Source organism: Chiroxiphia lanceolata, chromosome 4 (assembly GCF_009829145.1).
Source record: "Chiroxiphia lanceolata isolate bChiLan1 chromosome 4, bChiLan1.pri, whole genome shotgun sequence".
Lineage (NCBI taxonomy): Eukaryota > Metazoa > Chordata > Aves > Passeriformes > Pipridae > Chiroxiphia > Chiroxiphia lanceolata.
In genome coordinates, this window is record NC_045640.1 from 17,882,781 (window position 1) to 17,904,142 (window position 21,362).

The window sequence follows — 21,362 nt, forward strand, 5'->3', positions numbered from 1 at the left end:
ATGTCAATCTTCTTGCTTATCATTTCTGTGGCCTTTTTTTGCTGTAAATATCTAAAGAAATTGAAATTACCTTATTAATTTGAGGCTATGGTAGAAGAAAAGTAATCTGGAGAGATTTGTCCCGCTAACTTTTAATGTTTCTGATTTTTGATTTTTTTTTTTAAGTTTCTCCCTAGCACCTATTGCACTAACAGAAATCACACAGAATCACAGAATATCCAGAGCTGTAAGGGACCCACGAGGATCATTGAGTCCAACTCTTAACCCTGCACAGGACCATCCCCAAGAGTGACACCATGGGCCTGAGGGTATCATCCAAACGCTTCTTGAACTGTCAGGCTTGGGGCTGTGGTGCTTAGCACTTCCCCAGGGAGCCTGTTCCAGTGCCCACCACTCTCGGGGTGCAAAATCTTTTTCTAATATCCAACCTAAACCTCCCCTGACACAACTTCAGGCCATTCCCTCAGCCATCTTCTGTGCAGTCTCATCATTTTAGCAATCTGAGAGCTAACATAATCAATGAAAACATATTTATGAAGTTGCATATTTAGTTTTGAAAGCAAATGAATCATTTTGTAGTGTATTTGCCATTAATGTAATTTTATAAGTATATTTTTCAGTCTAGAAAGCAATATAATACTTCATTAGTATTAAAAATATGTTCATTATCTATGAAATAACATGTTGAGCATGGCTGCAATTATACTGTCTATGTTGATTTCTGATGAATAGTTCTTACAACTTAAACTCAGAGCCTAAATTTTCTCTGTAACTCATGCAGAGTACAAGACATTTCCAGAAAGTGATTCCAACCACAAGCGTTCCATGCTTAAAGCTGCATTCCATTTAGATATATTGCCGTATTTGCATTTTATTATTATCTAGACAGCAATAGTAGCCTCCTGTTTTTCTTGTGTATTACACAAGTGTGAATTATATTAAAATTAATGATTATAGAAAGAACAAAATCCTCACAAACGAATTATCAAACACCCAGGGGATGTGACCTAAGTTCAGCTCCAAAATTAAGCAGATCTATATGTAATACATACTTGTATTAGCTCGCCAGCTGAACATGAAAGTCATTGATGGTCTAGAAGGTGCTTGGAGGATCAGTCAGTTTTATCATGCCAGACCTGTGGTAGTAATAGGAAAATAAAGGATAATTTTAAGTAATTATCTCAGTTTAGGCAAGCCTTAGACACAGCCTTCTTACCACTGCAATAAAGGAGTTACATTACTACTTTCAGTTCACTTGATAATCAGATAAGTACCTTCCTAAAATTTAAGCATGCAAATAATAAAAATCAAATCATGTCATGTCAAACTAGATAAAAAGTTTAATTATTTCATCAAATTAGGATCATAATACTCATTCTTGTAAGAACTACACATTACAGCTTCGTAGAATAAAGGAATACCTTTGCTATTCTTGCTTTTCATCACTTGTGAAACTCTACCTTAAAATACTTCAAATGACTATTCTATAGTAAAAGCTCAAGTTTTAAAGTAATTTTACTACCTCTTCTTAAAAGGGAAATATACATGATATCCTTGGCAAGCTGAGCTACCTGCTACTAGTTTGATCACTGCTCATTCCAGTCTATGACCCATCCTTGTTTACTTAATTGTCTGAAGCTTACCTGCCTAAAGGTTGCTATTTCTTTATTGTCGCCAGGCACCATATGTAAAACAGCTAGAAATGTTGAAGTAAATAAGCCCCATCTTACACTGAGATCCACAAGCATGGGAGATAGCTGTAAAGACTTACACAATGGTGAAAGATAGGAACAGTCGAGCAATTTGACTCTAAAATTAAATTAAAAAAAAATATTCAGTTTTATGGTTATAAACCACATCCTACTGAGACTGTAAACTTTTGTTAATTTTAGGCAACTTTGTCTCTCATATAGTAGATATTTTTATTTGTCTTTTCTGAATGACTCTTATATATCCCAACCAAACTCAGAAGCTGGAATGGATGTAGAAGTACACATATAAAATCCTTCTATTCTGACAATTACACCAGGTAAATCTGTAAAAGATATTTGTTATTTTGACTTTGGAACAGCGAATAAGTCTTCTAGCCAAAACCTGATTTTTGATAATTAAATCTGACCATTCTTGCTTTTGCATTCTGTCTCTAGTTTTTGTTCTAATACCATATTCACCTTTGCTAATGATTTAAGGGTGATTTTAAACCTATTTCTTCATAAGCTTACCTCTAATTAGCAATGTGCTATTATATTCAGAAGCCCATGTTCATTTTTGTTAGAGCTCTCCTCTTCATTCAGAAATGTAAGTCCTTTTTCACCTCATTACTCATTATTTGTTGTACTACATGTCTATATATTGAAAAATCCAAAGTTAAGGGTCTGTTCAGCCTTAAAAAAGGCTTGGGGAGACCCTATCACCCTGTTCCAGTATTTAAAAGGGTAGAAACAAGGAAGATGGAGACTCCCTTTTTTACAAGGAGTCATGTGGAAAAGGGGAGTGGTAATGGGTATAAGTTACTCTTGGGGAGATTCCAGTTAGACACAAGAGGGAAATTTTTCACAGTGAGAACACAACCATTGGAATAATCTCCTCAGGGAAGTAGTGGATTCTCCAACATCAGACACTTTTAAGATTCAGCTGGACAGGGTGCTGGGCCGTCTTGTCTGGACTGTGCTTTTGCCAAGAGATGATCCTTGAAGTCCCTTTCAACCTAGTATTCTATGATTAAGGGGTTTTTTTCTGATTTATAATCTTGTAAAGTTATGAGTGAATTAATACGTACAGAGGAAACACAAATTGACTTGTGAATCTAGCAAATTTAGCTCTTTGGTTAGCTAATCAAGGACTCCATCCAATTCATCATCAGTATTTAATAGTGTCATCTGGCTGTAAGTCTGCATCATACTCCATATCTGGCTGCAAAATCTCAGTAAATATTTGTCTTGAGTTTGGAGGGTTGTGTTCATTTGGACTGTGTCAACCACACAGACTTCCACTGGTTTCAATGCTACTTCATACCAGACTCCAGACTCCCTAGATTAATTAAGCAAGATGTCTTATGGAAAGAGTTATTCCTGCTTCTAATTAAGCTTTGGAAGCTTTTCACAGGATTTTTGACACTTTATCCACTGTTTATTTTTAAACAAACTAGTCTGTTGCTAGTTTTCCTACATACAGAAATGTTCCCGTCTTTCAAAAACTTAATTACGTAGCCAAGCTCTTACAGAAGCCTCAGTTACAATATTATTAGATGAATAAAAGAATGTCCTGACACACTAGTGTCAAGATTCCTTGAATTGAGACATTTGTTTCACAATCTTTTTTGATTATTTTGAAGTATGTTCTTTAAACATTGTATTATGTTTCCCAAATCAGGGAACTCTTTTAAGATTTCCTTCCAGTAAAGTCAAGGAGCCTAACTTAGTAAATCTGCTATTTCCTTCAATGAGTGTTTCACTTTCATCACTATTCTTTCATTTCAACAAAATTAATTTCTCCCTTTCACCTTGTCTTAGTTAAATTCCGAATAACGCATCATTTTTTGAGTACGCTGAAGGAGATGTTTCTTTACCAGGAAACTATGTTCTTCAGTGGTTCACATTCCATGTCACATATTTTATTTACCTTTTTTGTTAACTTTTCCAGAAACAGTTTTATTTTGGTCATGGGAATGCTCCATTCAGAATTATCAGTTTTTAATATTACCAGTTATTAATATTATCTATTAGCAGTAAAAGACTTCGCACTCCTGTTATTTTGGTTTGTTCTTCTGGTATTTATATCTTCATTCAGAAATGGTGTATCTGATGTACATGTTTGGATTCTATCCTTAATTTTTTGTGGGGTTTTTTTTGACTGATTCTGTGTACAAGTCTACCATGAATGCTACTCCTTTTTTATAATTAAAGTGTGTACTTTAAGTAAAGCTAACTTTTATGTTCATAGGGGTTTTTACAGTATTCTTTTGCTACATTGCCATGATGCTTACCATGCTCTTTCCTTCGTTCCTATTTCCTGTTTCTTAACAGACTGTTTAACTGAAATTCCAGTGATATGATTCTGACTTATTTCACAGTGCATGCAATTTGCAAATGCAAGGGGAAAGTTTCATTCTTTTTATGCTGTCACGGCACAAAAAGTCCTGCTTTTGTGTGCTTTTCTATAGAGTGCTCAGTTCAAAGTCTATCAGTAATGCCCAAAACACCTGGTGATGTTTGCAAACTGTTTGGCTGCAGTATGCCTGGAAATGTAACATTGATCTTAGGATTTGAAGTGGACATTTTTCAAAACTGTAAACCTGTTTAAAACTTAAATTTCCAATCCATATATAGGACTCACAGCTCTGAGTGGGAAATTAAGACTTTGCAAGTGCCCCTGGGCACCCCACATGGGATCATTCAGCTTTCAGTGTAGTTATGAGGATATTAGGGCCATCAACCTATGAATATTAAAATGGAAGGTACTCTAATTAAGAAATCCTGTATTTTGTAAGTACCTGGGGGAGGATTTACAAAAATAGAGAGGCTTAGACATTACCCAATAAAGCTGTTTGCCATGTAAGAAATATCAGAAATCTGTGCAATGATAATCTAACTCATGGCCCAATTATTATCCTCCAGCAAAATCAGTTCAGTAAAGTTGACAGCAATGGTGAGAATGCTTGCTCCTATTATGCTAGTCCTAAATACTCTTTTTCTAGGTACTTTGGGGTTTTTTTCACTGAACTTTAATTGTGAATGTATAAGAGACAGCAAGCATCCAGCATTTGGAAGACAGACTCATTGTGTCACTTTCAGATATTCTGTTAGAATAATTAGTCTTGGGAATGTTTAGAGGTGGGTGTTTTTGTCCGAGTCTTGTAAGTACTGTACAGCCATATTCTTATTATTTGTAATTGGGGTGTCATATATTTTTCAGTTCTGCATGTAATTTAATATAGAGTATATGCCATAATAAGATATAAGATATAAATATGCATATATAAACACATATATGTAGGCACATATATACATTTCTAAACCATAGGAATGTGCACAAAACAGGTTAAAAGAACAGTAATTTTTGCTTATTCTACCCCCATGATCCCTAAAATCTGAATTCTCTGTTCCCATGTTTATATCTCACTCTTAAGCACTGCTGACCTTTAAACAGATTTTAGCTATTACAAGATCTGCAAATTGAATAAATACTAGGTGAAGAATTACTACCTCTTATGTATGTATTTGTTTGAACAAAACCCTTTGAAAAGAGAAAGGGATCCGGGTTTTGTTTGATATATCATGGGATGCAAAGAATCCCTGGTATTTCAGGATTCTTTGTGCACTGACCTAGTCATAACAGTTGCACATTTCCAGACTAATAATTCTATTGAGAGCCTGAAGAGGCTTTGAGGATAGAATTGTAATCCTTTGTATTAGTCATTCTCATGTCCTGTGTTTGATCTGTATTCAGTTTCCTACATGTATTGACTAAGTCACATTGCTACTGACAGTTTTCCTGAGGCTGTTAAGTGGGCTGTGCTTGAAGGCCATTTTCTTGTGTTAAATCTTTGTTTGGTTTGTAGGGAAAATGCACTACTTCCATGTTAGGAATGTGCTATTAATTTATTTTATTTAACTTTTAAATCTTTGTGTAGAACCAGTCTGGATCTTTTTGATGGCTGCAAAGTACTTGTCTAGCTGCTTTTTGGCTTGCCTTCTCATTTTTGGAGATGTAGAGGTCCCACACCTTATCACACTTAGCATACATGTTTCAAATGTGTTTTTTTCCAGCATAACTGTCTTTGCTCCTGGTTCAGTTTTGACTTTTTCTCTATCCTTGCTTTAATATAGACGGTTCCTCAACTCTTTTTAAGTTTTCATTTATTTGTCCAGCAAGCCACTGCTGCTCAGCTAAGTAAAACTGAGGGATACCAAATGTTGTGCCTCTTTGAAGGAAAGTTCAGTTTGAGCAGTGAGAGTATCTGCTCACCTACTGCTTTCTTCTGCTCTTTTCTTTCTCATTATGATGTACAGTTCTCTTTGCTAGCTAGCTCATGTCTTGTTACTGGACAAACGGACGAGGGACAACCCTACTTCTTCCATAGTTTTAGAGTCTGGTGAACCTGTCAGTCCCTGAATTCAGCAGGCACAGTGTTTATACCTGTTTATTATGCATATATTCTTCATATGGATGCTGAAAAAAGTATATCTATCTTACAAACCAGTGATAAACTTTTTGAGTGCACTATCCATGCTGTCATCTGATTAGTTAGTCAGGGAACAAGACATTGTTGAGCTGTTTACAAACCTGTAAGTGTTTCTTAGTCATAAAGTAGCAAATAAAATAATTTTTAACCATATTAAAATATTTTATAGATTATACAGCCCATGTTGAAAATTAGAGCCACTGCTTCTGTCAGCAGGAAAGGGTAGACATTTGACATAGATATTTTTTTCTTTTCTTTTCACAGAACAGATTATAGATAATTATGGTACATTAACAAATGCAAAAAATGGAGAGTCATATTTAACGAAAAGTAGAAAACAAGTTTTCATTTTGGGATAATTGGAATTGTATTGACATGCAGTGATATTAACAGGTTTTTTTCAGGTAATAGATTACTTATAGTGATAGTGCAAATCTGGGTATTTCTGTGTGTAATGTGCTTAAAAATAAGTAAGATAAAAGCATATTGATGGCTTTTTTGTTCTAGCAAGAAGACTTTCAATCACTACTGTTTTACTATACAGCAGAGCTAGATAAATATTGTAAATAAAAAAATATTTTTTTGACAAAATTATCATTTGTATTCATGGATAGATGATTGATATTGAAATTGATATTTTTTATAAATTAGTTATCAGGTATATTTTTATTTATTGTTATTATATCTGTGTTACTATTTATTTATTAGCATTTATTACAAAGGTATTTATTACTATATCAAGAAGCATGCATATTTCACTGTTTGCAAAAGAAGTTGTAGCCGTTTCTTTTAAAATAGAAACTGCTGTTTTCAGGTAACTGTGATGTTTTCACTGAATTGACAACATACATTGTATTTCAGGTGAACTGTGTGAGGAGAAACTAGATTTCTGTGCTCAAAACCTGAATCCTTGCCAGCATGATTCAAAGTGTATCTTGACACCCAAAGGATACAAGTAAGTCTGAAATATTGTTAGAGTCTAACTGAATCGAAATTCATATTTTTCTATCCTGCTTAGCTTCCTTTCCTTGTGTTTTAGTGGAAACAAGTTCTGCTCCCGAAGTACTAATTTTGGTTATTATTAAGCATCATGGCAGAACAGGCCATTATTTTCATATAGAACTACATTATTATCTTAAGTATGTTTTACTGAATTTCACTGATCCTTACCAGTTCTAATTCCAAAAAGATTTTAAATAGGATAGTCTATATGATGGTCCTTTTAGGAGCTTGGGCAGCAGGAAAATAATTGCATTTAATTGAAGTGGAATAATTATACTGCTTTTAGAGAAGTAATTGTGAAAGAGATTATTAGGAGGGCACACTGGAAGATATAAACTACAGAAGTCCATTCCCAGGAAAACTAATCTTTAATTACACCATATCCTTACCAGAATTAATTAGTACGCACAAGTTAAAGTTGTTGTAATAGGCTTTAGGTTAAAAAACATAGGAAACCTACAGTTTTCAATTGTTCTCACAAGTACCTCTTTTATGCACAGCATGCTTTTGTGCTAAAATCAGATTATTATCGTTCCTACTACTTACAAAACTGTATTTTATTTAAAATATGCAAAAAATTTAAAATGTATTAAATATTCAATTGAACATGAAATTAAGTTAATAGTTTTCAGCTGGAAAATAGAAAACTTTTTGGATTTCTATATGATTATTTTCTTCACGTCACTTTCATAAACCTAGTTAAGCATCTAATACTTTACTCCTAGTTCATTAATCTTTCCTTTTCCTGTCTGAGATTTTACATCAGAAAATAGTACATGCAGTAAACTTCAAGAATGTATCTCAGTCAGCTTTTTAATCGCATGCTTTATATTCTTTTTTCATTTTTCTTATTCATTTATGTTGTATAATAAATATGAGACATATTTTTTTAAACTACTAAATTTAAAGTTACACAGCTGTTTAAAATTACTCTTGCAAGTTTTAGATACTCACAGAAATAACACCAAGGAGGGAATCACAAGATCTAATGAAATCAATTAAAAACATCTTAATTAAAAAAAAAAAATCGTGTATGCATAGATTTGTAATATTTTCCATTACTTTTTCACAGAGTTGTGGGCATTCACTCAGTCTACTATATGCTAATTCCCTGAAGAAATGCCACTAGCATTAGCAATGACAGTTGCACTTTGGAAAAAAACCCAACAAACCAACAAACAAAAAACATCACATATGGTCTTGAGGATATGCTGTTTGTAGTTCAGTGGGGGTTCAGGAAGGGAAGATGATGCATTTTGAAACTTCTGTTAGTTCACTAACCAGGAAGCTATTTGTAGTATGGAACTTCAAGGGAAGGAAAATTATGCATAGCCTCCAAACAGTATAAATGGACCATTGATCCATTTAGAGCTGTTCAATTGACAAAGAAAACAACCATCAGTACAATGCAAGCCCTGGATTCTTTGTCTCTGTTTCACCGACTAAACGTATTTATTATGTTTAGTGTTTGCAGCCACGTACATCATCCTGTAACATTCTGAATTGTTCGTAAATACTGTCAAAATTATTCATGAGGGCTCTCTGGATTTAAACCACAATTTTTCAATATAATGGCAGGTCTGTAAATATGTTTAACCAGCAAACCTCTATTCATTACACATGTAGATTTCCCATATACTAATGGGATTAAGCTACATAGTCTTTACACACAAAGTCACAGTAATGCCTTTTTTTTCTTGAGTTTTAAAAAATTCAGTAGTTCCTTATCTTTGTCATAAGCATAGTGTATCATTAAAAGGCACTGTGCTATCCAGTTTGATTTCCTGTTTTACAGATGTGATTGCACACCAGGATATGTAGGTGAGCATTGTGATATTGACTTTGATGACTGCCAGGACAACAAATGTAAAAATGGAGCTCAGTGTACTGATGCAGTTAATGGATATACATGTATTTGTCCAGAAGGATACAGGTGAGAAGGATCTGAAGATAGTAGAAACATGTATATCTTCTGTCAAATTAGGGGGTTTTTTTGGAAATACTGATATTTTTCTTCTGTTTTCATTTAGTGGCTTGTTTTGTGAGTTTTCACCACCAATGGTTCTACCTCGCACCAGCCCTTGTGATAATCATGAGTGTCAAAATGGAGCCCAGTGTATCATAAAAGAAAGTGAACCGATCTGTCAGTGTTTATCAGGCTACCAGGGTGAGAAATGTGAAAAATTGATTAGTATAAACTTCATCAACAAAGAATCCTATCTGCAAATCCCTTCAGCTAAGATACGCCCCCAAACCAATATTACGCTACAGGTAAGTTTGCTTGTGTTGTAGATTCTCTTTTCTGCAAAAGAGAGTAAGTGACTCTTCATGAGGTGGAAAACTACCCAAAGTTGTCAATGGCTCACTTACAGAGCTTTTCACAGTTAGAGCTAAAAATTTACAAAAGTCAGTTCAATAACTTTATATTCCAAGTGAAGTAGATGGGCTTTTGGATAGGAAGAGAAAGAATTTTGTCAGGTTGTCCATCAAGAGAGAATTTTTTAATGAAGTAATAGACTATGGCAGTAAATTCAGAGATTCTGTTAATACTGCATTTTGATTTAATATTTATTTTTTAGTTCTTTCTAAGAGTTTCTTTCTTTTAACTAGATTGCCACGGATGAAGACAGTGGGATCCTGCTCTACAAAGGCGATAAAGATCATATAGCAGTAGAGCTGTACCGGGGTAGAGTGAGGGTCAGTTATGACACAGGATCATATCCAGCCTCTGCTATTTACAGGTGAACCTGGATGAAAGAAATTTCTAACTGAAAGAAAAGCTGTATTAATTCCTTATGTCAAAGTCACATTTTTTAACAGATGTTTTAAAGAAACGTATGCAAATGAATGTATTGTTAGACGCTCAAAACCTCTTGCCGAAAGAGGTGAATTGGCTTGGCAAAATAACTCTAGTACAGAGTTATTATCAGAAAGATAATATATTAGTTGATGCATTAAAACTGAGAAGAGTTAGCTTCCAGCAGAATATTTATACATTTGTGTCAAGCTCACATGTAGAAGTGGAATTTTTTCCATGTGTAACTGACAAATGATTTCCTAGTGTACCAGGTAAAATGAAGAACTCTACTGCATAAGCAGAAATTAAATGGAGGCTTCTCTTCTGTGTTAGGCTGTCCTATAATGTGGGACTTTTCCCTGGCAAGTGAAAAGTGAAAATTTGATTCTGAAAAAAGGCAGTACCCATGAAAAATAAATGGGTTTTGCTTCCAAAGTCATTAAGAAACAGAATCCACAGCTGCTTCTGGAACATGATTTTTCAGGGTCAATTTTTAAGTCAATTTCTCTGGCTCTCTGAAAAATTACCACCTGAATTTAGGGGGAGGTATTATATAACTTCACAAGAATTTGCAGACAGACATTGCAAGAGAGAGCAAAGAGACAACAGCCATCACTTCTTGGCATTGACTGCCCTCTTGTTGCTAAAAATACCTTCAGAAGTAAAAGGGAAATGTTAAATCAGTTTTCCATAGATCTTATTTTTGCTGCATTTACACCTTTAGGGTTATAAAATCATATCTAGTGTATAATTACTTCCTGGTGTTTGTAACAGCTGACACTGTTCTGCATTCTATTACAGATATTTCACTGAAAATAAATGATTTTTAGAAATGATTGCATTCATATGGCAATATAAAATCAAAAGCTCAAGTTTATATAGCAGGGAAACAATGCTAAAGTTTGTTAGGTAATAACACTAAGGGAACTGTGTTTTTAGTAGATTACTAAAAGCATTCCCCAGAAAAAAATCATGCCCATAAAATACAACATAATGTTGTTTAGAAAAAACATAGCCTTCTCCAATAAGCATCTTAAGGTTGCTTTTATTTTTTGATGTGCTATGTATATCATAAGGTCTCCTTACAATTCCATGAAATAGTTTAACATGTGGAAGTAGTATATATATATTAATTGTATAAATTTTTATATATTAAAATTGGATTTGACTTTACAAGAGATTGAAGTACCAAACACAAATTTAAAATTGCATCAAACATTCACTTTTTCAAATGACTACAATTCAAAATAATATTATTTTTCTTTTCTATCTGGGATAGGGCTAAAGAAGAAGTTTTGATTATTTTTTTCAGGGTTTTAATTATTTTTGTTGATTTTTTTTTGATAGGTACATCTGTCTGAGAATAAGAAGCAATAGGAATTAAGGTCATATGTAGTTTCAAGTTATTTTGGCTCTCATTTGTTTAATCTATTGAGAATACTTCTTCCCATTCAGAACATATACTACCTTCTCATAAATTTAATGCTTTCTCTGGCATTGCTGGCATACAATAAATACTGGTAATTCACACTTGTCCATTTTAGTTTTCTAGAGAAAGATTGGGAAACATTACTCACACGGGTAAATTAAACACCATAAACATGGGGATTGATAACAAAGTAACCAATTAACGAACAATCTCAATTAGGTTATTGTTACAAAACAATTAGAAGCATCTCCCCTACACAGTTATCATCTCCTTTGAATTATGTGACAAATGAAGATTGCAGGTGCAGTGAAGAAAGGAATGGTAAATGTAGTGAGGTGTTACAGTGTGACACAGTTGTTTAGTGAAGCAGATACACACTGGAAGTATTGTTGTTGTTATAATTATTAACCTCCGTTTTGTTTTGAATAAGTGTGATGGTGAGCTTCTGAGATATTTGAAAACTTTCATGTAATGAAGCCTTGTGCCCTTAAGGGAAGGCTGAGGGGATACCTTGTCTGTCTTTACAGCTATCTGAAAGGAGGTTGTAGCCAGGTGTGGGTCGGTCTCTTCTCCTAAGTAACAAGCAATAGGACAAGAGGGAACAGTCTCACATTTCACCAGGAGAGCTTTAGATTGGATATTGGGAAAAATTTCTTCACAGAAAAGGTTGTCAAGCGTTAGAACAGGCTACCCAGAGAAGTGGTGGAGTCACCAGTCCTGGAGGTATTTAAAGTATAGATGTGGCATTTAGTGACATGGTTTGGTGGTGGACTTGGCAGTGCTGGCTTAATGGTTGAACTTCATGATTTTAGAGGTCTTTTCCAACCTAAACAATTCTATATTTTCATGACTGTATGTTGGAAGCCATATATACCTTTCCACATTTGTATATATGTTTGTGCATCTAGTGATCCTTGTACAAATTACATATTATTTCATTTCTATTTCAGGTTCTAGAAAGGTGTCTGTGGTAGGATAGGGTCTTTTACATATTGTACTCTAATCCCTTTATCATTTCCAGTTCTTACCGTTCTACCTTCCTAGAATCTTTATGATATTTCCTGCCCTTTTTAAGGTCTTTACCTTCTTTTCATCCATTCATTGCATATTGTCTTTCTGTACCTTTGTTACCTGTTAAAGCTGTCTCCTGGCATGTTTCCAGTGTTTGCTTCAGTCCCTCCTTTTGTTTTCTTTCCTCTCTTCCCTCCCTTTATTTTTTTCTACGTCAACTAGATCTGATCATCTGCTCAAAAAATTGCTCACAGACATAATCTACATTAACCTATTCATTTGCTTTTCCTCTTCTCTATTTTGTCCTAGCCTTCTCCTTGACTCAATTTCCAATACTGTTTTCCTCACAATCCACTACTATCCATTACTGATGCTTGCATTATTCAAATTATTTCTTGTGCAGTCCTAACTCTTTCTCTTCCTTCTCTGTTGGCCTAGTTTTTGCTGCTTCTACACGAAAACCACACAGTTTCGTTCTCTGTCAGTATAATGTTGAAGTAGCTAAGGCAATTCCTGCCCTGTGAATGGGTTGGCAGGCTCATATCCAGCAAGTACTACTGCAGTCCAGAAGTACAGCTGAAGAGAAGGTGCTAATCATCTGTGTGCTGAAATACAGCCAGCATGGACCAAAAATTTGGGGATCTAGCCCAGTAGTTTGTGCAGAAGTACATTTTCAAGATCTTAACACCTTGCCTCAGTGCATTTTGAGAAAGATGACAAATGGATAGACATGGTGGCAGCTGACTGCCAAAAGTCATGACCTGCAAGGCAGGGGTAATAGAACCATAAGAGGTAGGAGTATGTTCCTTTACTTTAGGAAACTATTGGGTATGTTTCAAGGACTAAAAATAAGTTTCCTGCACCATTCAGTATGGAAAATTTTAGAAGAAACAGTTGAAGTTTACCAAAATTATAAATAACTAAAATCATACCGCGAAGTAGTGTCATAGGTTAACCCTGGTAGGCAACTAAGTGCTGCACAGCCACTCGCTCGCCTCCCCTTCCACCACCCCCACTTGGACAGGGGAAGAGAAAAGAAAGAGTAAAAGTCAGAAAAATCATGAGTTTAGATAAAATACTTAGTATTATGAAGAATATTAACTTCCCAGACAGATCCAGTACAAATGGGTGATGAATTATAAAAGCAAACAAATTAATATATTATGTTTTATCAGTGAGATATGAGGATGACAAAAGAATATTTTAACTAATAATGTTTAGGAACCATGATGGTTAAAGAACAGTTTGGTAACAGGATAGATAATTTGCAAAGATGGAAAGTTGCTTACACTGAGAAGGACTGAAAGGAAATTAAAAAACTGAGATTTTTATCAAGAGATTTAGAAATTTCATTAAGAAAGTGAAGATTCATGTATAGTACAGGGAAAAGAATAAGGCAAGTTGTACTCCAATGAACAATGATGAGATGCCTGAAGCAGAGGCAAAAAAAAACCCCAAAACCAACCAAACAAAAAAAACCCAAAGAAACAAAACCAGAAAAAGCCCTGCCAGTAGAGAGATTCAAATAGAAGTTTTATAATATAAATGGCAGTCAAGAAATGGGGTGTTGAAAAGGAGTCAAATGGGAGCTGTAAAGCCTACAGAGGTGCTTCCAGTAACAACAATGCAAAGTAACAAAGAGATGATTCAATCATGATAAATATGAAGAATCAACAATAACATCAGTCTAGCTGTGTAAAGTGAATGAGAACTGCTTTACCAATGGGACCTGACCGCAGAAAGAGCCATCATCCCTAAAGCAGTCATAGTCAATCTGAGAAACAAAACGAGCTGATGGCACTGCCAAGACCAATAAAGAATATTAGTTCATTGGAGATGGTTATTTTTAAAATGTTGATCCATTTGCGTTTTGTTCTGTCTGAACATAATTTTTAAATGTTAAATGTTTTTTACACAAAAGAAAATGAAAACCCTTTTCATTCTGTAAACTAGTTTTCATCATATGTTTATTGGAAATATGGAAATATTTCTTCCCAAATCATTATTCTTCTACGGAGTACCAGAAGCCTTAAATCAGTTTTTCTTACAGCTTTTCATTAGGATCTGTGCATTCAGCTCTCATTTCTCCAGTGGGAAATGGGCTAGAAGTAATGTAAGTGCATTGGCAGGAAATATTGCACGGATATGCCTTGTGTTTATTTCCCCTTTAATTTAAACCATCCTTACCTAGAAGGGCTCCACTCTCTGCAGTAAATTTTTACCAGTAAAGCAGTTTAAACCAGAAGCTTTTAATAATTGCTCTTATCAGAGACACATTCCCTTTTACACATTATGTTTTATACATCCCTGGAATGACCTCTTGCTATAAAAATGCATTTTCTGTGTTGCTCTCATTCTTTAAAATACTATTGTATGAAAGGTTGATAAGCTGTAGAATAACAAGTTTCCTTGAAACAAGAACATTATATGAGGGTTTCTTGCTTCCTGAAATCAAAAAGTCATATGCACTTTGATTTCTTAGCACATTTTTTTCCTGGATCCATTGAAATGTGTTAAATAATTTAATCATGGCATCTTTATTATTGCTTTAGCACAGCAAACAAACCTCTTAATACCTTGAGCAAACCTGGGTCTTTAGGAATGATGAACCCTGACCTTTTCCTTTCCCCCCACAGAAACTGGCAGTCCCCCTCCTGCCAACTCCCATAAAGTGTTTATTGTGCCAGTGTCTGCTCTGTCGTATGTTTGCACTTTCACACAGAGCTGAGTTTATGTAAAGCATTCATGCTACCATGCAGACCTTTCATCCATATTGAGCAGAGGCTGTTCACATAGAGTAGGTAATAAATGACTAAGAAGCTATTTAATGTGTCACAGCTGTAAGCAACCACGTGTGCTTCTGATCTGTTCCAGGACAAAAGCAGTTAAGTTAATTAAAACATCACTAAGGACGTTTTAAGGTAATTTGCTTGATTTTTGCCTGGAGGTTTAGGAAGCTAATCCCTTTCAGCTATACTGCTTTCTCAATAAGAAGAGCGAACTGACTGTGTGACTGTTCAGTCCATCTCAGGCTATCATACAATTGGTTCATTTGAATAACTTTTTTCAAAGGCTTAAGCTCACTCATTTGATGGTGACCTGAAACAAATAAAGTCTCTCATGGGAATGATCGTAATGTCTGGTCTCTGCACTACAGCTCATTGTCATACCTTCCATACAGCCATATATTCAGCTCTCATTTCTCCGGTGTAAAATGGGCATACAATTTATGCAAGTACAATGATGTATTCAGTCCTAGAACTGAGTGATGATATTCTTCCTTCTCTGATGCACTTAAACCGTGTTCAAGCACAGAGTAGTTACCCTGCACTTAAGTACTTCCTGTGTAGATATTGCAGCTCATAAGCATAGGCATCCATTTCTTGCCCCTAATAACATGAATAGGCTTGCTCTTATACAGCATAAGCACCATGCTTGAAACAAACATTCTCTGCTTGACACCCTTCAGGGATTCTCCTACTAGTGAGTTCGTAGCTTGTTAGGAAGCAGAAGAAAAAATTACCAAAATATTTATATTCACTGTACTAGCCAGATGCTAAACACACAGAAATAACTGTGCCCAATAAAGATAAGAAATTAATTTACAAGTAGTGTCAGTGGAGCTGTTTGGACCAATGACATGATTTTGTCGGGCAGGACTAAGGTTAGATGCAGTTCTGTATTTCATGAAATAGTAGATTTATGTATCACCGGAGTCAACTCAGGCCTTCGTACTTACAAAATGTGTAAACCCATACTCTGCAATATTTAGGATACACAGAGGCACACATACAAACACGATCTTGGAGTAAAATTAGGATTCTTTGCCATTCTTGAACATTTCCATAACAAGTCCACAAATTCTCTGGCAACTGTCCCAATGTTTCATATTAACCCACCCTCGTATTATTTTTTTTTCTTTATGTTACTTCTTTTGCTTTATAAATTCTATCTGATCTAAATCTACCCTCTCTTAGAGTTACCCCTGGTCCTGTTACTACAGGCCTTGGTAAAAGGTCTCTCTCCATCTTTCCTATAAGCCCCCTTTGAGTATTGAAAAGCTGCTGTAAGGTTTACCCAGAGCCTTCTCATCTCCTGGTTGAATGACCCCAATTGTCTCAGCTAACTTCATAGAAAAGGTGTTCCAGCCCTGTGATCACTGTTGCAGAGGAAGGGGTGTTGTATTAGCTTTTAGGCATATGTGCATGTCTTTGCTTAAAAGCTAGTTTTCAGGAGACTTACACTTCTGGAGAAGTTCTGTTCTGAAAATGTATTAACTCTTACAAGGAAAGAAGGTAAAAAACTGTTCTAACCAGACCATAAACTGTTTAATATTCATGTTTATTTTGCAGTGTGGAAACAATTAATGATGGCAATTTCCACATTGTGGAGCTGCTAGCTATGGATCAGATTCTATCTTTATCTATTGATGGAGGAAGCCCCAAGATAATTACCAATTTGTCCAAGCAATCCACTCTGAATTTTGATTCTCCGCTGTATGTAGGAGGTAAGAGGATCTTACTGCTTCTTACTAGAAGTATCACAGCTAATTTACTCTGGTAACATGCTTTAATAAACACATGGTAAGAGACTCATTCATTGGGATAACACCTTAAGATAAAACACAAGCAGTTAATCTCAATAGTTTCAATTTTAACAAATAGTATGCCCTCAAACTGCACCTATTGCTTTTTTATAATTACATTTATTTTTTACCACTGCAAAATTCTGTAATTTTCTACTGTTACTTAGCATTTTATTATACTGAAGAAGAGTGCTTAGCATTGTTTAGCTGCATGAAGATTTATTAATGCCTATTCAGAAAGTATAGAACGGTAGCGTTCTGTTTTGCTCATGTTTTACATTTACATTTTACTATTTCACTGTACAGGTATCTGCAGGAAATGATAGCAAGGTAAAAAACAATGAAATATAATTTATGTCTAGTGATCTTACTGCTTAGGGTTGATAGGAATTAGGACACTAGGTAAGAAGGGAACCAACTGGACAGCTGCCTCACAGTATGTGGCAGGGCTTGTTTTTTATTTGTTTGTTTGTTTGTTTTGAGAAGAAAGAGTGGTTTGTTTAAGTAAAACTGGTAGAGCTAAAATATTTGAAAATTTTTTGATCATTTGGTGGAATATACTCTGTAGAACTATGGATTCAAGCACACAGTTTTAACCAGCAGTTCCTGTTGGAATCCTGATGGGCCTCTGTAATCTAAGTAAAAGTCAGAAAATTCAACCACCACTTTGTGCCTCCTTTCTCACCTTGGTAGCAAGTTTAAGTTCTTAGTTCTCAGAGATTCAGCATGGTTTTTAAATACTGCTTATCTTCTACCGGTTTTCAGTTTCTGCTTTAACCTTATGGTCTTACAGGAGGCATGTAAGGAATCTCCTTCTGATCTGTTCTTTCTGTAAAAAGAACACCTACTTTCTTTTTCATTTTTTCTAATTTAAGAACTTTCTTTTGTCTGAGAATAACATTTTAGACTTAAGCATCTTACCTCCTTGCAAAAAATTATGCTACCAGTAATGCATTTGTGAGATGACTACTTTCTCTAGAAAAGGTGCTAGTTATCCTCTTTCTAAATACACAGAAGAGCTCAGGGTACTTGCTCAGATTTATCTCTAATGGAAAATAAAACCAGCTGCTTTTGATCCTAATCAAGAATTGACTATTTCTCCTATAAAACTGGTATAACAAGTTACAAGTGATGAGAAGTAACATGACTTATGTGAAAATTCCCATTATTCCCTTGAAACACTTCAGGTTTTTGTCAGATCTTTTCAAATTTTGTCATTGCCTTCTCCCATCTAAAATGGGAAGAATTATAAGATAGAATTCAATGTTAGCCGTCATTCTGCATACTAACAGAGAAAAGAATTAATGTTATCAAATGTATTAGCTGCCTTTAAAATTGCTTCACGTCATGAATCTTCAAAGGAGGATTGCTCTGTGGAAGCACATTGCATTTTTTCATGTGTATCACCTCCATTGTTTACACAGTATCCTGTGCTGCTATTTTTTGGAAGAAGAGTTGGTCCTACATTCTAATAAGTCAGTGTGTGCTTGCTTACTTGAATTGTCAACATCAGTTTGTTTAATGACTGCTGAGGCCATTTGTACTACTTGAAAGCTGAACTTAGTGCAAAACAATCCCCCTGTCTATTACAGGCACCTTTTGATGAAATGAGGCTACACTGCCAACTATAAACATTCATTCAGGACACATTCTTGACACTGAGATGATGATTTGTGACATATGGTTCTCTTCCTTGCTTCTTCACCTTGAAGATCTGTGCCTCCGTTAGCAGAATCTTACTCATCTGCCTCATCATTTAGAAGTATCAGAAGAATAAATTTTTTAAGTTCCTGTTGGAATCCTGATGGGCCTCTGTAATCTAAGTAAAAGTCAGAAAATTGGTTTGATTCCTAAGAGCGGCAGTCTTTTTTGTTCTAGTGCATATTCTTCAGAGAGGTCCTGTGTTTCTTCTATTTCAATTCCTCGTGTTCAGGATTCAAGCAGACAATTATTTCTACTTTCATAGAAAATGTTGGCCCCCAAAAAAATGAAAGCCAATATTATAAGAACATTATAACAAAATAAAGGAAAAAACCCCAGTAGGTTGATGGTCAGCTCTTAAGATTTTCTGTTCTTTATCTATGTTTATCTAATTTATCTACTTACAATTTTAAAATTCTTGAGCCAGTTACTTACCACTCTTGTATCTTAATTTTGTCATTAATTTTTTTCTTATCCAACTGTATCTAGATTTTTAGAGAATTTGATCACACATTTCCATCAGTTAAGACCTTAAATTCTCACTAGGATTTTATGCAGCATTTTTATCTTTGCCAAAATTTTAGTTTGACACCTATATCATCACGTAGCTTACGCTTACTCTTGCCACTTTCCTGCTAAAATGGCATTTCTGATAAGCATCACCTCAGCTGGCAGGATGAAATTGAGACTTCACAGCAAGCCCTTGTATGGTATGTGCTTTCATTCCTTTTCATTCCCTCTTATTCCCTCTCTCCCTGCCTCCCCTCAGCTTCTTTTTTGGTTTTTTCAATGTTACTCTTGGGTCACAATATTTAAGCTGGTTCGGAAGAAGTAACTTAACATTATTTTTACCAAAAAAACTGAGCTAATTGATTTAAACTTTTTTTTTTACCTTTTTCCAACTGTATGGCTCTTTTGTGTGGTCAGAATACGCACGCTAGATATTTTTCAGTCTTTCTATAACAAATTTCAGTAAATCATATTGCAAACCCATGTCTTTTTGTAAGAAGTCTTAAGGGACAATCTGTTTCTTCTCAAAAATTCTTCAAAGGCATCAAAGACATCACTGATACTTCACATTCTTCTCTTAGAAATTAGAGCATATTTCACTAGTTGAGAGTGGCCTCTTGTTTCATGGATGTCCCTGTTTCTGAGATAGGTGGGGTATCAGCTGCTTCTCATTTGTGCCTGCTCATTTCTAGCAGCTTCTAGAACGAGGTACTAATTTACTGTATGACTTATTTAATAGAGGTCTTACCATTTACCTCCTTGAGCAGTAATAGATTTGTAGTCAGGTTCAGTGACCAAAAGCTCAAAAGAGGATGGGAACTACTCTCTTACCTTACCAAAAATAGGTCTGAAATATTTCTCTGCGTTGTTTCTACGGCAGTTCTTTCCTAACTGGTAAAGAACCTTTATATAAAAATTATCTAAGAAATATTGCTAAAGCTTTTGCACACACTTTGGCCTTCTAACATTTGCTAACTTGCTGGAAGAAGCAAAAAGTGTATAGGCTAAAAGCTTGTGTATATGCTTGCATTGTGTTTCCAAATGTCTTCCTTATTAGAGATTAAAGACAAAAAAATCTCTGAATCATGTGCAATATACCTCCTCTTACCTGGTATCATACATGCTTATATGGTTCACAGAAATAACATCTGAATTTCCTCACATAAGTATAACAGCTAGTTTAGCATTGCATTGGTGTGCTCAGCTTTATACACCTTTTATTTTTACAAAGAGTAATTTCAGTGCATCTATTCTGCTATGAGATACTTCAAGCCATATGCCTAAACATTTTCTGAGTGTTGCTTTCAAGAGAGACAACAGTGTGAAGGGGCCTTGATAACTCTACCTTGTCCATGGTTTGCAAAAATGGCAAGTAGATGTGAGGAAATGGGAACTCATGGACGTTTGCATTCTCAGTCCTTTAATACAATAGTTCCATGCCAATTTTACTGTGGTAGTTTGACCTGGGCTGGATGCCAGGTGCCCACCAAAGCCGCTCTATCACTCTTCTCCTCAACAGGACAGGGGAGAGAATATATAATGAAAGCTCATGAGTTGAGGTGAGGACGGGGAGAGGTCACTCACCAATTACTGTCATGGGCAAAGCAGACTACACTTGAAGAAACTGATTGAATTTATTATCAATCAAAATCACAGTAGGATAATGAGAAGTAAAAAAATTCATAAAGACACCCTCCTCCCTCCCCTCTCTCCTTCCTGGGCTTAACTTTATTCCTGATTCTCTACCTCCTTCCCTCAATCAACGCAGGTAGACAGGGAATGTGGGTTACAGTCAGATCATCACATGTTGTTTCTGCCACTGTTTCCTCCTCAGGGAGAGGAGTCCTTCCCCTGCTCCAGCGTGGGGTCCCTCCAGTGGGAGACAGTTCTCCACAAACTTCTCCAGTGTGAGTCCTTCCCACGAGTTGTGGTTCTGCACGAACTACTCCAGCACGGGTCCCTTTTTCCCCACAGGGTGCAGTCTTTCAGGAACAGGCTGCTCCAGTGTGGGTCCCCCACAGGACCAACAGAAAACATGCTCCAGTGTGGGCTTCTCTCTCCACAGTTCCACAAGTCCTCCCAGGAGTCTGCTCCAGCACAGGCTTCCCATGGGGTCACAGTCTCTTTTCAAGCATCTACCTTC

General features: G+C 35.6%; 1 protein-coding gene across 11 annotated transcripts in view; it reads left to right on the top strand.

Moving 5' to 3' along the window:
- Positions 1-21,362, top strand: part of SLIT2 (slit guidance ligand 2) — a 264,559-nt gene that overhangs the window by 233,904 nt on the left and 9,293 nt on the right. For all 11 annotated transcript variants that reach the window (XM_032685983.1, XM_032685981.1, XM_032685984.1 and 8 more), the window contains 5 exons: positions 7,046-7,139; positions 8,982-9,119; positions 9,217-9,457; positions 9,797-9,927; positions 16,776-16,930. In XM_032685983.1, the coding sequence (XP_032541874.1) occupies positions 7,046-7,139; positions 8,982-9,119; positions 9,217-9,457; positions 9,797-9,927; positions 16,776-16,930 (759 nt within the window). The remainder of the gene's footprint in view (positions 1-7,045; positions 7,140-8,981; positions 9,120-9,216; positions 9,458-9,796; positions 9,928-16,775; positions 16,931-21,362) is intronic.